This window comes from Amblyraja radiata, chromosome 31 (genome assembly GCF_010909765.2).
Source record: "Amblyraja radiata isolate CabotCenter1 chromosome 31, sAmbRad1.1.pri, whole genome shotgun sequence".
NCBI lineage: Eukaryota > Metazoa > Chordata > Chondrichthyes > Rajiformes > Rajidae > Amblyraja > Amblyraja radiata.
The window spans coordinates 14,160,928-14,178,910 of record NC_045986.1 but is presented as its reverse complement, the minus strand read 5'-3'; the positions used below and the strand labels follow the sequence as shown (position 1 = coordinate 14,178,910).

The 17,983-nt window shown below is 42.4% G+C and overlaps 1 protein-coding gene across 2 annotated transcripts in view; it reads right to left on the bottom strand.

Annotated features, from left to right (window-relative positions):
- Positions 1-11,812, bottom strand: part of LOC116990326 (tyrosine-protein phosphatase non-receptor type 11-like) — a 102,452-nt gene extending 90,640 nt beyond the window's left edge. For both annotated transcript variants that reach the window (XM_033047844.1, XM_033047846.1), the window contains exon 1: positions 11,661-11,812. In XM_033047844.1, coding sequence (XP_032903735.1) covers positions 11,661-11,674 — 14 coding nt within the window. In that variant the 5' untranslated portion in view covers positions 11,675-11,812. The remainder of the gene's footprint in view (positions 1-11,660) is intronic.
- Between the last annotated feature and the right edge of the window lie 6,171 nt (positions 11,813-17,983).

The following is a 17,983-nucleotide window of genomic DNA, read 5'->3' as shown; positions in this document are numbered from 1 at the left end:
TGATTGGTAAAGGCGTCAAAGATTATGGGGAGATGGCAGGAGTATGGGGTTGAGAGGGCAAATAGAGCTCAGCGATGATTAAATGGCTGAGTAGATTTGAAGGTTCAAATGGCCTAATTCAGCTCCTTATGGCTTGACTCTGTGCCTCTGGTATTACTGCATGTACTCAAATAACAAATTACTTGTACCCTGTACTTCAAAATTGCAAGATTTTCATTGAATCTCACTCAAAAGCCTTAACCTACTCATGAAAAAGAGTGCCCGATGTTTGTCTATGGCACTACAATGGTGAAAACTATATTCTGCACCCTGTATCTTCCCGTTTGCTATATCTATTGTACTTATGTTTGACTTGATCATATTTATGTATAGTAAACCTAAACAATGCAGGCATGGAATAATTAGTTGTGGACTGCATTGTCATGACAGATGATTGACAGCATCACTAATAAGTTTGTTGCCATATTACTCTTATGAGTAGCACTTGGATAGTCAACTATACTGCTGTACATAATACAAGTGCTCTTATTTAATTCTGTTTATTGAGAAAATTCATTTTAGTCAAGTATTGGATTTTATTCATCCTTGAAAGCAGCATTCATGCAGGTAGCTATACAGAATCCGTCCGTTTCCTAAATTACCCTCAATACGTACATAATTAGCATGTGCCTCTTTCTTGATTCAGAGATTCCTTGCCAAGCTAGAAGTTTGCCATCAACACTGCACTGGCAAAATTCCATTAGTGGGGATGGACGGACAAGTTTGAACCTGGTTGATGTTGCATCCAAAGGCCATGTTGCCCAAAAACACAATTATGCCCAAGTATTCATGTTGTATACGTCCTCGAAAATGAAAGACAAATGATGACGTATTAGGCCCTTAATGTAGATGTTCCTGGCCAAATACTGGAATGTAGTCATGACTCTTGGTACAAGACAATGCAAAAACCAAGTGATGTCAAGGTGAAGCTTCAATTCTCCATTTATTATCTTTTTGTCTGGATGCTGAGCCCGTGGACCAGGCTCTCACATGAAACTCCAGGCTATGAGGTGAAACTCCGGCTACATTCAGAATGGACCTTCCTTTATCACTGTTTGCTGATATGCTTTATCTTCCTCCTCCCACTACAGTTGCTGGAGGTTTTCTACACAGATTCATCATATTGGACTGATTATATAGCTGACAGAAGAAAGTGTAAGATCCTTTCTGCTAAATATTGTATTGCAAACCCTCTCATCTTCATGACTGCACCAAGCACTTAGTGTCTCCATGGCTCTGGCTGTACCAACACTTACATGCTTAACAGTAGAGGGTGATCAATCATGGGAAAAATTGATGGAAAGGGTAACTTTGTGGAAGGACAGTGAAATATGGCACCCATCACAAAACACCTGTGGATAAAATACTAAGGTCCCTGGAACCTGCCATCAAATCAGTTTTTTTAAAGCAACTAGATGTTCAAAGAATGACCCAAGCAATTATAATGCGTGTTCACAAAGGGAGGCTGGACTACCACATCAGAACAATTTATAAGCCCACAATCCTTGCAAATCTGCATGGTAGGTAGACAAAAGTGCTGGAGAAACTCAGCGGGTGCGGCAGCATCTATGGATGGCAGTGTCGGTTGATAATCTCTGCTATTAACTTTGCTGTTGTGCAAGTCGCACTAATTTTAAGTACATTTGCCTTTCTTCAAAGCATTGAAGCCTTCAGTTGAAAAACTTGTCTAAAATCAAAGGAGAAATCAGATGCTGGAAATCTGAAACTAAAACAGATTAATGGTGTAAGATTAATCAGCGCCTAACAACCGTAATACGGGCAGTACGCTGAGTTAGTGCTGCCTACTCATTCCCATGATATTGATTGATGGAAAGACACAGCATGGAAACAGGCCTTTTGGGCCACCGAGTCCATAAAGCAATTTTTGCATCCATTCACACAGAGGACAATTAACCTATAGACCCGCATGTCTTTGGGATGTGGGAGGAAACCGGGGCACCTGGAGGAAACCCATAGTGAGAATGTGCAAACTCCACACAGACAGCACCCATGGTCAGGATCAAACCCAGGTCTCTGGTGCTGCGACGCAGCACCTCTACCAGTTGCTCCACTGTACAGACCCACAGCAAACAATTTCCAGGAGGGCAGAAAAAAATGCTTCAAGAATGTCCTAATTATCTCCTTCAAAATGGTAATCTCTTTACTGTGACTTATGGGAATCTCTAGCTCTCCTGTCAAACAGAAGGCACAGACACTTGGGGGTGCATGCTGCCGGATGAGGGAACAGCTTCTTCCTTTCCATTATCAGGCTTCTGAACGGACCTTCCATAAGCTAGGGCACTGTCCGATTCACTGCATTGAGGACATCTGCACTCTGTATCTTTCCCTTTGCTCAATCGATTGTACTCGAGTTTGAACTGATTGTATTTATGCAAGGTATATCTGATCTGTTTGGATAGCATGCAAAACAAAGCTTCTCACCATACCTCAGTACATGACCATAATAAGAATAAACTTAAAACTGCCAAAACAAATGGAGAATCTTCCAGAATGGCTTCAAACACCAAACCTTATATAGCCAGTAGAATGTGGAGGCCAAATATAAATAGTAGAAAGAGCTCGAAATGATCAAATCAACCAACAACTTTGCTCGGTCCTGGATACCTGTCCGATCCATGACAGTCTGTAGATCCTGCATGGTATTCAGTGACCATTGACCAAGGAGACCAAAAGTGGAATCCAGTCCTCTTTGACACATGCCACAGCGTAAAATAAATTCACAAATTTCATTACATAACAATGACATAAAAACACACAGGATCATATTACAGAAATCATTTTACCACATTCAGGAAATTATGGAAATAAATTGTCACTAATATGTTAATAAAACCTTCATTTCTTAACAAGAAATAAGGTAAAGTTCCAAAATATTCTACTTTTCTTGGGTCTATATTAGATATTGTTGAAGAAATGACAATTGATGTATATCCTAAGATCATTTCAGCACTGCAAGATGTACAAAATATGTGCTGAACCCTATTACCAGGTGTCGGTAATGAGCCAACACTAACAATGCTGTTGCTTATCTTGTTCAGCAGCACCATGGAATCTATTTTCCTGAATGGCTCGAGCCAGACAAAATTGGAAAACATTGATTGAATCAAAATTCCACCTCTTTAAATGATGCAACCAGGAGATAGAATCATGACAAAAGTTTTGGAACTGGCTGGAGGAAATTGCCTATCACAAGCAAGAGCAGGACCCATCATTTTCTAGTGGAGCCTGAGAAGCATAGGTAGTTGAAATTTGAAAAGAAGAGAGACTCACTATGAGGAAATAACTACGGTGATATACAGGCACATGTTAGCAATAAGGAAAATGCAATCCATGTCAATGTGAAGAATCAAGCTTACAGACATGTATCAATGCAAGAAAGGTGTTCCATAGCTTCAAATGTGCAATCAACATTAGTGAATACTACCTCTAACCCTATCTTTAACACAGTCCTCCATTCACAAAACTACTCCATCCAATATACAGTTACTGATTTGTCAACAATTTCACATGTGAATGTGGAGCCAATATCCACATGGCTCAACACAGCGCCACACTTACCATTACTCCGTCTCATTGCGACATCTCACATCTTGCGCACACAACGATCTAATCAATATTGAAGGTACCTGTATATCAACCAAATTCATTTCACCACACTTACTGATATATTTCCTTCTCTCTTTTAGAACAGGGTAGGGCAAAACCAAAACCAACAGCGGGAATAGTCCAAATAGTCCAATAGCAGAGCTCCAAATGCTCACCAAGAGTGAAGAAGTGGACTGACCATTATTGGACTATCACAGAACACAAAGCCAGTTACAGTGGAAAGACCTCACTATCACATTCTTTTCTAAATACAAGATGAAGTGAAAGCGGGCATGTGCCTCCAACCCTACTCCTCATCACCATAACTCTACACGTACCTTTCTCCTTTCAGATAATCAAGAGGTCACTCCTAGCTGATAGGCAATGGCTCTGCACCAAGATAACGGTGGTAGAGGCTTATTGGTCAAATTCATGCCATAAACACCACATATTACAGGAGAATTTCGACGAGAATCTCATTGGGTTTCCAACAGGACAAGCACAGGAGGACATGGCCAACTACAAAGCCTCCTTCTCAATGGACAAATACAGAGAAGGGGGAAATAGGGTAGTGGTTTGGATGACCTACCCTCCAAACTTTGTCTAGTACTGATATGCTTACACTGACAATCAATGCATTGCGGCTATCATTGCGTAGTTGTAGAGACCCTCTACAAGCATCCCTTCAGCCATGATGACACTGATCTACAGATACAAATAAAGATCATTGGCATTGGGAATTTACTAGCTTCAGAACATTGGAGTGGTAACCGACATATGTCATATTTCCTATTTACATCACACTACTGCATACGGGACATGATAACTGCTCTCTACTCCACACTTGAACTCAGAGCTCATGTTGAAACAAAGTCTATCAATTCCTGAACACCCATACTTTGTGGCCACAGGCAAGGAATTCTCTTGGTCAAGACATGCATTAGGGGGACCTTGTTCTTTATGAGGCAGTCGTTGAGGCTTATTTCATTTTAATCACCAAGAAAAGAGTCTTCAGAGAACAGTGCAGACAAGCTGGTTCACTGTTGCTCCTGGTCATTCTAGACAACTCAATTAAAACTAAGCTGATGAACTAGACAGGACCTCAGTGAAAAGTGCCACTCAAGTCAAGTCACATTTATTTATATAGCACATTTAAAAAACAACTCTCGTTGGCCAAAGTGCTTTACATTTGTTATAAGAATAGCACAACAAAACAGACTACATACATATATACATGTAGCCCTCACTCAGAGGACGTCAGGAAAGGCTTGGGAGTATAGATAAGTCTTTAGTCTTGACTTAAAAGAGTCGATGGAGGGGGCAGTTCTGATGGGAAAGGGGATGCTGTTCCACAGCCTAGGGGTTGCAACCGCAAAGGCGCGGTCGCCCCTGAGCTTATGCCTAGACCGTGGGATATTCAGCAACCCCAAGTCGGCCGATCTGAGGGGCCTGGAGGTGGAGTGGTGGGTGAAGACTTTTTATGTAGGTGGGGGCAAGCCCATTGAGGGCTTTGTAGACATGGAGGAGTATCTTGAAGTTTATACGGAACCGCACAGGGAGCCAGTGGAGAGAGGCCAGGATCGGGGTGATGTGGTCCCTTTTTCGGGTGCCCGTCAGGAGTCTCGCTGCGGCGTTTTGGACCAGGTGCAGGCGGGACAGGGAAGATTGGCTGATGCCAGTGTAAAGGGAGTTGCAGTAATCTAGGCGGGAGGAGATGAATGTGTGGATGATCTTTTCCAGGTCATCAAACTGGAGGAATTGTTTCATTTTAGCTATCATCCGAAGCTGAAAGAAGCTAGCTTTTACCACGGCATTGATTTGTTTGTCAAATTTCAGTGCAGAGTCAAATATCACGCGAAAGTTTTTTACGTGAGGTTTGAGTAGTGGGGTAAGGCTTCCAAGGCTGCCTGCTATCATTTTGATTGAGTCCGAGGGGCCGAGAAGGATGACCTCAGACTTACTCTCGTTTAGTTGGAGGAAGTTCTGGGCCATCCAACACTTTATATCCTCGAGGCAGTGGGTAAGGTTAAACAGATTTGATTGGTTTTTGGGCTTCAGGGGGAGATAGAGTTGGGTATCGTCTGCGTAGCAATGGAAGGAAATGCCGTGCCTTTCAATTACTTGGCCTAAGGGGAGCAAATACAGGGAGAAGAGAATGGGGCCAAGGATGGAACCTTGTGGAACCCCACAGCAGAGATTAGCTGGGGAGGAGAATGAGTTGCCTATGTTAAGATGCATCAGTTTATAAACGGCTGCATAATACCTAAATTGGGCACAGTTCCCTCACAAGAAGTGCTGCAAGATGATGGGATAGCATCTACTCACTATCCACCATGTCAAAAAAAATGGAGTAGTTATTTGTGACCTGTGACTCAAATGATAATGACTAGAGAGACCAGAACCCCAATAATGACACAATAGCATATTGCTATTTTTCTGCTACTATCTCAATGTCCATCAGTACCATCTTAGCAATATGAAGCAAGTTCACAAAAACAAATTGTTCGGTTGTAGTACAACTAACTCATTTAGCTGTTTGTTTCACAATACAAAATGAAATTGCTTATTCCCAGAAGGTGGTCATGGCAATTTTATAATTTAGTAGAATCCATATGGTGTATGGCATTACTAGACCAACAAGATTAACAGAAAATGTATATGTGGCCTTACAATTCCCATGTGGCAATGCAAAGAGATGACATTACCAGATCTTCTGAGATGTGCCTCCCTTTCATTTCCAAATGCTACCTCTATGTTGGAAAAATTGCAGGAATCTTAATTGCGTTATCTGAGCATAGTTTAGCTACATATCTTAATTATCTGAAGAAGGGTCTTGACCTGAAACATCACCTAGTCCTTTTCTCCAGAGATGCAGTCTGACCTGCTGAGTTACTCCAGCTTTTTTGTGTCCATCTTCAAACTAGCATCTGCAGTTCCTTCCTCCACATCTTAATGGTGTTAGCCGAGCAGTTTCCCCCATTCATTGGGCTTTGCCTTGGCACCCCATGCTTTTATAGCCCCCATAGACCCAATCATTTTCACCTAGAATATAAACCAGCATTCTACCAAAATATTACAAATAGAAACAGAATTAGGGGTATGCACTTCACCATATCAAAGCTGAGGCTCTAGTTCCAATTGTCATCAATCAACAATCTTTTCTTTCCTTCAGAACTTTAAAATAATGAAAGCTACAAGAATGACTGCACAATACCATGGATGCAGACTGGATAATTATAGAGCACTGTAGTTGTAATCAAATAATACATCAAAGTTTATGGAATAGTATCACTTTGTATATATTCCAGCTGAAATACAGAATATTAGCCAAAGCACAAGTCCAATCCATAATGTCTGGAGATGTTTAGGAAGCTTACAAGGTCCTTCAAGATGTTGACTCTTCAGTCATTGGGAATGTAAATGCGGATACCCTGATGAACATGCCATTTACATTCGGAAGGCCTTAAACCCATTTCTACATTAAACCAAGACTGTCTGTTTTCACACGAGGATGCAATAGGTCCTTAAGCACCAGTTTGAAGAAGGGAAGGAGTGTTTGCCCTATGGTTCCTAGTCAACATTGCTTTATCACAAAGTATTGAAGGAACAAGACAGGGCAGGGAGCATCTGTGGAGGGAGTGTACAGATGCTGTTTCAGGTTGGGATGCTTCTTTAGGCTGATTGTAGGGGTGGGGGGAGAAAGATCAAACAAGGGGTGGGGTCTGAACAAAGCCTGGGAAGTGATAGGTGGCCATACCCTCACCTTTCTTTTCCAGCTTTCTCCTCTTCCCCTAGTAGTTTACAAAAGGATCCCGACGTAAAACATCATCTGTCCATTCCCTCCACAGCTGCTAAATTCTCCCCGCACTGTGTGTTCTGCTCAAGATTCCAGCACCTGCAGTTCATTGCGTCTCCATATTGTTTTATTACATTGCTGTTTGTGAAAGATGGCTGTAACGTTTCCTACATTGCAATAATGACTATACATTCAATAATGATCAATTTCAATGTCTTGAGATCATGAAGGCTTTAAAATTGAAAGCAGACGAGCTTAACTAACAGGTGCACAGGCAATGACCTCAAAAGACTTTCCTGCATGGAAACTTAGTGTTTGCAAATTTCATCATAAAGGGAAGAGCTGCTTTTCAAGTCCTTGAGGTTGTTTAAAACACACTATGTAGTAGTTCTGACAAAAGGGTCTCATAAATTGGAATGTTAACTGTCTCGGTTTCCACACATGTTGCTTTATCTGCTGAGTTTTTCTCAGATTTTTTCGGTTTTTCTTTCAGATGTCCTCTATTGGTAGTGGACAACTTAGCTTCATCACTGTTGCTGCAACGTACCTGGTGACCTGGACTGCTACATTTCATGCCCTCTAGTAAAGTTTGGGTTTTGTTTTGCCATCTTCATTATTTTAATCCCCTAAAATTATGTTTCATTGTTTTTGCTTTCAACATGTTAAAAAGGAGAGAAGATATAAATATCTAGTGTGGCATAACCACTGAATAATGAGATCCTATATACTGTGTCAAGATAAGATGACAGTCTGCAATAAGATGAGCTTCTTTCTTCAATGCAATCAGGTCAGACACAGCTTAGATGAATAAATCCTACCTGGGATACTTACTGATATGCCATAACTCACATTTAAACAGATCTCACTGTAATTATTCAGAATTATACAAATCTTGTATTCTGTTGAAGAATGTTTAAAACTAAAGATGTTAGCCTTGTTAAATGCAAGTGTTTTAAATAACTGCTACTGTTACTGACCAGATGGCTAGAATTGCAGCAACTTCTCAACAAGAAAATGATGCAGTAAAAGGCAAAAGAGAACAAAAGATTTATTTCAGAGTTTATTATGCCTTGGTAAATTCAACAATTTATTCATACATTTCAATCATCATTAAAACATCTCAATCACATTCCAAACATAGCAGGCCTATTAACTTTAACTGTCTGTCAATTGCCAGAAACAAGAACTGGGTAGAAAGAAAGAGATAAAGTCATTCCTAATGAGTATACCAGGATTTCAATACAGTTTGGAACAGTTTAGAAGTGTTTTGCTGTTATTATGTTTCGTTAATAAAATGTTTTAGAATTATACCCATTTTTGACACTTGAGTATTAAGATAGTAAACCGAAATAAATAACAAAACCTAACAAAAATCTCAGGGTTATTTATATTTTTATTTCCACTAAATAACAGTAACTGACATGGAATTAATAAATTTGGAAACAGTAAATAGGAATGAACGTGAAAGGTATTGTTAATTCTTACACTACTCCCATCTGGAAATAGGTTGTTCCCCATTGAATTTATTTGGTGTCGGTGATGTTGAATTAGATAAGCCATCAGAAAAATGTACATGGTTCATATATTTATGGATTTAATGCTAGGGATAGCAGCAGAATGCTCCATGCAAACATAGGACCTTCAAAACTCAAAATACTGCATGGTAAATTACAGCTAGATCACTGCATAATAAAGTCTGGGTTATTTTATCCGAAACATCTGACGAACATGCTCCTAACTCTACACTAGCGTGCACATAAATGTGGTCTAATACAGAAGTTTGCAGTACAAAGCTTGTTTTGAGAATTTTGAGCATGGTAGAAAATAATTAGATAAGAACGTAAAACACAGAAATTCAAGCAAAGTAGGTCAGACTTCTTGCCTCCTCTGCCATTTAACAAGACCATGGCTAATCTTTTACGTCATTACCACTTTCCTGTCCTAACCCCACATCCCTCATTTCCTTTGACATCTAACAATCAATCTCTTTCTTTGATATACTGAACTGAACCTCCGCAACTTTGAGCAGTGAATGCACAGATTTACTATTTTCTGAGAAAAGAAATATCCTCTTTCATTGAAAGACCGACCCTTGATTTTTGAGAGTGTGACTCCAACTCTGGATACCACATCTTGGGGAAACCCTCTTTAACAATCAATATTCTACTAATTTTGTATGCATCAATGACATTGCCTCATTCTCATTAAGTCAAAAATTTTTTTTTTAAATCACATGCCTAGTAGCTCATTTATTTGTCCTTATTCACCATCCAGTAACCAATGTTGCAATCCTTTGCAGTACACCCTCTGTTGCAAGTACATCTTTTCTTTGATAGGGACAGCAGATCTGTACATATTGTAACAGACACTGCTCACCAGGTCTCTACTTGTCAAATCTGTCTGAAGAAGGGTCTCCATTCATCATCCATTCCTTCTCTCCAGAGATGCAGCCTATCCCGCTGAGTTATTCCAACATTTTGTGTCTATCCTCTTGCAACCAAGGTATATAGACCATTTGAGCAAAACACAATGTGTTGTAAGAAATCAGTGGGTCAGGCAGCACCTGACAGTGGAGGGAATGGACATATGATTTGAGTCAGGGCCCTTCTTCAAATTCTGTGACTTCGTCAGAATCTGAGCATGGGTGTCTGCTCAAAGCTTCACCTGTCCATTCCCTCCACCGATGCTGCCTGACTCATCCTCCAGCACTTTATGTTTTGTTTGAGTCTCCAGCATCTGCAGCTCCTTGTGTCTTTATACAATACTTTAGTGATTTATGCACAAAATTTGTCCCTCTGAAGCTTCAAACCCGTCATTAAAAAAAAGACCTTTCCTTTTTTCAAGGAACGATAGTGGTTAACTCATATTCTCCACGCTATAGACCATTTGCCATGTCCTGGGGCATTCATTTAGCCCATTCATTGCCCACAAAGTACTCCATAGCTGCTGTCTGGCCCACTGAGTTACTCCAGCATTCTGTGGTCTATCTTAAGTGAAAAGCAATTGTTCACTGGTGCAACCTCAGTGCAAAGAGTCATTTTATTGCCTGCTGAGCACTTCTGCAAATTAGCCGGGGATAGCAGGATGCGATTTCCAGTGGCAATTTCACTTGGCACCCACAAGTAGCAGGAAACACATTCACTCCCATTGTTAACAATGGGAGCTGGGGAACAAATCAGTGACCTGAGGTCTCTACTTTGCAATCTTGTACTCCTACCAAAGTAACCGCCTTGCCAATGAAAGCAGGTGAAGTGGGGGGGGGGGGGGGGGGGGGGAAGGTAACTGGAGCGTTGTTGCCCCTTGTCTCCTGGGAGCAATGCACCGACCGCCCCATAAGAGTAATACAGCTTGGAAACAGGCGCAGTATGTTTCGTTGGCATCTTCTCCGAGCTAACAATGAGCTATTCTACATTTTCCTTGCCCTTCATCCCCTTTGATGTCTCGTTCTCACACCTTACACTTCCTTATCTCCGTCTCTCCCCTGACTCTCAGTCTGAATGAGGGTCTCGAGCCAAAACTTCATCCATTCCTCTACAAAGATGCTGTCTGTCCCATCCGAGTTGCTCCAGCATTGTGTGTCTATCTTGGGTGTAAATAGGCCCTTCAGCCCAACTTGCCCACACTGGCCAACACTCCCATCTACACTTGTCCCACCTGCCACACCCCTCTCTAAGCCTGTCCTATTCAGGTGAAGATAGACACAAAAAGCTGGAGTAACTCAGCGGGACAGGCAGCATCTCTGTGATGTTTCAGGTCGAGACCCTTCTTCAGACTGGTGAAACGCCCCAATCCCCAGCTACTGGAAATGGGGGTGCAGAGAGAGAGAGAGAGAGGGTAACCTGCAGTGGTTGAGGTCGCAAGGGGAGGGAGGGGGTGGCATGGTACTTTATTCGTCACATGTACCGAGGTACAGTGACATCCTGGGTCAGCCAGAGTTCAGGGTAAGGGGCGGGTGGGTGAGTGAGGTGGAGGTGGCACCGAGGGCTCAAGGTGGTGCTGCTGGAAGCAGGTACCGGGCACCAACCGGAGATAGACACAATAGAAATAGTTTGGATAGATAGTTTCGTGTATCTTGCGTTTTATGACGAGGATAGACACAAAATGCTGGAGTAACTCAGTGGGACAGGCAGCATCTCTGGAGAGAAGGAATGGGGGACGTTTCGGGTCGAGACCTTTACCGGGAGGTACCGCGGAGGGAGGGAGGGGGGGGCTGCCTTACCTCCGGGATGTCATGGCTGCTGGCGCTCGGTCGGACGGCTGGAGGGGGGAGGGGTGTGAGTCACTCTGTAGGACGGTGATGCGAGCGGCCAGAGAGACCGAGCACGACGCCTGCCCGCCGCCCGGTGACTACAAACCGTCCTCCCGCCGCCTGGCGCTCCTCCCCCCACCGCCAGGCCCCTCCCCCAGCGCCCCTCGCCCCGCCCCCATCAGCTCCCCCTCCCCCCCACACTCCAACCGCCCATCACCCCGCCGGCTGGTGCGCGCAGCACTCCGAACCGCCTCCACCCGTCCCTCGGCCAATCACAAACCGCGCCGCTCGCATAGCAACCAATGGGATGCTAGCCGGCAAGCCGCACACCCACCGCCGCCCTATCAGACCAAGTCTTCAGCTCCTGGCCAATCATAAATCGTTCCGCTCGTTCAGCGACCAATCGGATGCCAGTTGCTGCATCCCCGCTACCCTATCAGCGCTTGCCCTCAACTCGTCTGACCTATCGCAAAGCGCGCCGCTCGCTCGGCGCCACCCTCCCCCCAGTCGCCGCCCTATCAGGTGGGAGTGAAGGTGGGCAGGTAAGCGCATGCTCTCGCACACACTCCTTCCCACCTCCACACAGCCGCTGGGAGGCGGCCGGGCGATCTCCTGGAGCCACGGGTTCGAATCCCGCCACTGCGGACTTTAAATTATAACAAATAAATACAATAGGTATGAAACAAATTTCCTATCGTTGTGACCCTTACGCTACCAAATAATTGTAAAACCCAGGTGCAGAAACGTAGAACTGCAGCGGGTTCGAATCCTGCCATTGGGCTTTAAATTCATACAAATCAATACAATTGGTATGAACCAAATTGACATGACACGTCCAAGCTATTGTAAAGTCCAGATGCAGAAACAAAGAACCGCAGATGCTGGTTAATACACAAAAGAAAGGTCTCAGCCCGAAATGTCACCTATCCATGTTCCCCAGAGATACTGCCTGACCCACTGAGTTACTCCAGCACTTCGTGGCCTATTGTAAAACCCACCTGGTTCTCTAATGCACACAGAAATTGTTGGATGGGCAAATCCTTCTTTGGTTGCTTCAAACCCAGTAATATTTTAAAATAGTTAATCTGGCTAGAAACATAAAACAGTAGTAACGGTGAAACAACTGTTTTACCTTAAAGGAAGACAATCTGTTTATTTTGTGTCTATGGTGTAAACCGGCATCTGCAGTTCCTTCCTAAACATGTTTCTTTTAGCTATCTGACCTGAATGTGACTACGAGCACATTAATGTGATTGAAGGCAGTTGTAAGTGGACAATAAATGTCGCTCTCACCAGCAACACAATGAAGCAATAAAAATAATCTCAGTCGAGGTGGCAGTGGAGATAGGGTTTTATTCCCGCCACTGTCACTTCTAAGCACAGAACATGGGGGCAGGTCATTTGGCCTATCAATAGAATCACAATTATCATAATTCCCAATGCTATATTCTTATTCTCTTTCCTTATCCTTGATGTTCTCTACTTTTAGAGATGTAACTACCCCCTTAAAGATATCCTGAAGGCTTAGAAATTCATGCACTAAAGGAACATTGGATTATGAATGAAAAACTGAAGTTGCACTTTGGTACATCAATTGAAGTTGTTACAAGAATCTATATGGATGATGTCATTATGTGTATGATTGGCACTGGTAAAATAGACCTGTCCTGGAGAGAATTGGACGATGCAGTCCCTCATCTGGTTTCCTAATAGACATGACTTTAATAAGAAATTGCTGCAAACGTTTCAGAATCTGCATGAAAAATGCATGTAATTAGAAAGGATGTCCATAACCTTCTTTCAACTCATTATCCTCTCTCAACAAAGAAGTAATTTCGTCATAAATCACTGACACATCTGCTCCCCCTTCCAATTTATCATATCTTTTACACTTCATGTCTCTGTCTTTTCTGGGGTACAGAATTCCAAAGAGTCACGACCCATCGAGACAAGAACTTCCTCTTCTTCACTGCCTTAAATGTGTAACCTTTTATTTGGAAACTGTGTCCCATGCTAACTGATATTCCTACAATTCCCCTTAGATCCTTGTCTGAAGAAGGGTCTCGACCCAAAACATCACCCATTCCTTCTCTTCAAAGATGCTGTCTGTCCCGCTGAGTTACTCCAGCATTTTGTGTCTATCCCCTTATACCCTTGTGTGTTTTAATCAGATCACCGCTCATTCTTCTCATTTTCGATAAGAATATTCACAACCAACCTGTTTCCTTGTGTCAATGCCTTATTCCCAGGTATCAAAGCGGTAAATCTCAGTGCTGCCTCCAACACAAGTAAATCTTTCCTAAATATAGATACCCAAACTGCCTGTAGTTTCCGTGTACGAAGGATCTGCAGATTCTAGTTTAAATCTAAGATAGACACAAAAAGACACGTTTTGGGTCAAGACCCTTCTACAGTCTAGCCCGAAATGTCATCTATTCCTTTTGTCCATGGATGCCATCTGACCCGCTGCGTTACTCCAGCTTTTTGTGTCTATTGTCTGTAGTTTCGTATGTGCTATGGTGATTTAGTTCCCTTATATTGGATTTGCAACATATTCTCTTCTCAACCAAACTTTGTGAAAATAACAGAATGGTTATGAAGCCTATTTACAGTTCGGAAAAGTGGTAATTTTTCTTCTTTGATCTTGACAGTCACGTTACCTCTCAAAGCTCTGCAAGTCATTTGTGTTGGGGATGCGACCAAATTTTTTTAATTGACTCAGCTGAAGTTTGACTCAGCTGAAGCTGAAATTATGCAGCTTCCTTGCCGCTGTAACACGCTCAGCATTCACTCTCTGCATGAATTGCGACACAACTTTCGTTTTGTTGGTTTCTTGCAAGTTTTACATTACAGAAAGTCACAGAACCTTTTCTTTCCTATGCTTATCGATTTTCAATCGGAATGCAGAAGCTGATGAAAGTCATTTAAGCAATTGGATATGATACAACTGAGATGGGAAAGCATCACAGAGACACATCAAATGATTACAATTTCCAAGCCATGTTCACAGATGGATTCAAGGTTGCTCATTTACAGCATGAAAACGACCATCTCATGATTCCTTACACAATGATAAATTCGGATGAGACATTGTAAAAAGACATTCACTTACTCCCTGATAATTGGATGAAAATACGCTATTTTTGTTAGCTATGAAATAAACTAGAGTATTTCTGGTCTATTCACTATGGCACAATGGCAAAGCAAAAGATGGGAAATCTTTACAGTTTCAATCCAACATGCTCTAAAGAGTAAGGAACTGCAGATAGACATAAAAAGCTGGAGTAATTCAGCGGGTCAGATAGCATCTCTGGAGAAAAGGAATAGATGACTTTTCGGGTCGAGAACCTTTTTCAGATCGAGAGTCGGGGAAAGGGAAACGATAGATATGGGCGGTGATGTAGAGAGATGTAGAACAAATGGATGAAAGATATGCAATAAAGTAATGATGATAAAGGAAACAGGCCATTGTTCGCTGTGTGCTAGGTGAGAACGAGTACAGACAATGAGACTCAACAAGACGACTTTGAAACTGGTATGACTTGGGTGGTGGAGGGATGAAAAGAGAGGGAATGCAAGGATTACTTGAAGTTAGAAAATTATTCATACCACTGGGTTATGAGCTGGCCAAGTGAAATATGAGATGCTGGACCTCCAATTTGCATTGGGCCTCACTCTGACAATGGAGGAGGCCTAGGACAGAAAGTTTAGTGTGGGAATGGATAAGGGAATTAAAGTGTTTGCAGATGTTAGTTTACAAAAAAATGTATGCACAAGAGACTTGAGAAACTCAGCAGGTCATGAAGCATCCCTGAGAACATGGATAGGTGATGTTTCGGAATGGGGCTCTTCTACAGAATAATGTCCACCAAGAACATTTGTACGTTTTATGATGTATGACGCTGGTATGACACCTTATGCTGCTCCATTCCACCAGAACTAATCCCAAACTTCATGCTTGTAACCTAGAACAGTGCAGCACGGGAAAAGGCCCTTCAGGCACAATGTCAGTGTTTATCTGGCCATGATGCCAAGATAAACCAATCTCCTCTGCCTGCACATGATCCATATCCTTCCATTCCCTGCATGTTCTTGTGCCAATGTAAGACCTCTTAAATGCCACAATCATTGCTTCTTCCACGACCATACATCGAAGTAAATGCACTGTGCATTCCAGCCACCCACCACCCCGAAGTAAAAAACTTGCCCTGAATATCTCATCTTAAAGCTATGCCCTGTAGTCTTTGACATTTGCACCCTGGGGGAAAATGTTCTTCTTGCCTATCCTATCTGTCCCTCATAATTTTATGTAGTTCTATCAGTTTTTCCCTAATCTCTAGGTATTATAGATAAAACAATCCAAGTATGTCTAACTCTTCCTTTTAGCTGAAGAAGGGTTTCGGCCCGAAACGTCGCCTATTTCCTTCGCTCCATAGATGCTGCTGCACCCGCTGAGTTCCTCCAGCAATTTTGTGTACCTTCTTCCTTTTAGCTAATACTCACTAATCCAGGCAGCATCCTGGTAAACTTCAGCACCCTCCCCAAAGCCTTTGCATCCTTCCTGTAATGGGGCGACCAGAACTGCACGCAATACTCTATATACAGCCTGACCGAAGTCTTATGATGCTGCATCATGTCTTCCCAACTCTTATACTCAATGCCCTGACCAATGAAGGTAAGCATATTGTACGCCTTCTTTACCATTTTATCTACTTGAACCAGACCCCAAGATTCCTCTGTACATCAATGATGTGAAGGGTCTTGCCAACAACTGTATACTTTTTCAACCTCTCAGATTGCTACGCCTCACATATGCACATCATCACCCAGTAAAGAATTATATTTTGGTGAATTATAATGCTCCTTTCAAAGTATAATGTAGAAAATGGAAATATGATATTTATTTGACCTCTCTAAATGCCATGATAAATACAGGAAATATGTGGATTTAGATAGAAACTAGACTAAGTGGGACCCGTCGGGTCCCAGGTTCACACGGGAGGGCTGGTTCCCCAACGCAATATCCCACTCTCCACCAATTCCAATATTGGTGGCCAGTGGGGGTGGGGGGTGGGGGGGGGGGCTTTCTCAAGTCAAATCAAGCACAGTGTAGTCCATTTCAATTCAAGTAAATCCATTTCAAGTCAAGTCGATTCAATCCATTTCAATTCAAGTAAATCCATTTCAAGTCAAGTCATTCCATTTCAAGTCAAGTCATTCCATTTCAAGTCAAGTCAATCCACTTCAAGTTAAGTCAATTCACTTCAAGTCACTTCAAGTCAAGTCAAGTCAATCCATTTCAAGGGCAGGCCAAACAACTCATTGCATTGTCATTTAATTTCCAATTTTGCATTGCATTTCAAGTACAGGCAGGGCAGGCCAAACAACTCATTGCATTGTCATTAAGGGCTAACAAATCATATATTGCAAGTACATTGCAGACTCACAGTTGATTCACAGCTTCGAATCACAGCTGTGGACTCTCCCTCGCGATCTTCCAGAGTGACTGACTCATGCTTCCAGAGTGACTGAGTCATGTCCAGGCATCCGGGGTTTTATAGTCCTGCCCCCCCCCCCCCCCCCCCCCCCCCCCCCCCGAAGGGGCTTTACCTTCATCATGGTGATTGACAGGCGAGAGGACCAATCAGCTGATCTCAAGATTTTTTTAACATTCATAACTTTATTTTTCATCGATCGGAAAAATCCTCGGGGCTGCCTCAGCGGAGGAGGACTGTGAGTAAGATGGCCAAAAATCATAGTGATATATGGTAGCGTTTTTTTCTAAAATCAATATACAGTTCAGACAGGAAGTGATCAAGATGAGACTTTTAGTTATATAGATGACATGTTACATTGCATGGACACATGCATCTCTAAATCTGTGCCTTCGTGCATATGGAAGTATAGTTTTGGAATTACTCTTGATAATATTCTTAATGTATTCCAATGTTTCCTGTAATTATGTTCACTGAGTTTAATTTAAATGGCTTAATATGCACATCTGAACCAGGCAAAGTAAATACCTATCATTGGCTATCACAGTTATTCAAGGGTACAGTCTCAACATAATCTCCAAAGGTAGAGGTTTTTGTGTGAATTAACTGCACTCCCTAGTAAACAAATAAACAGACAAACACGGAAACACAAGTGATGACACATGCTGGAGTCTTGATCGTAACACTTCATGTGTAGTCTTCTTTGACTGGATACCATGCAAACAAACCTAAAGTAAAGCGCTGGAGGAAGTCAGCAGGTCAGGCAGCATCTGTGGAGGGAATGGACAAATGATGTTT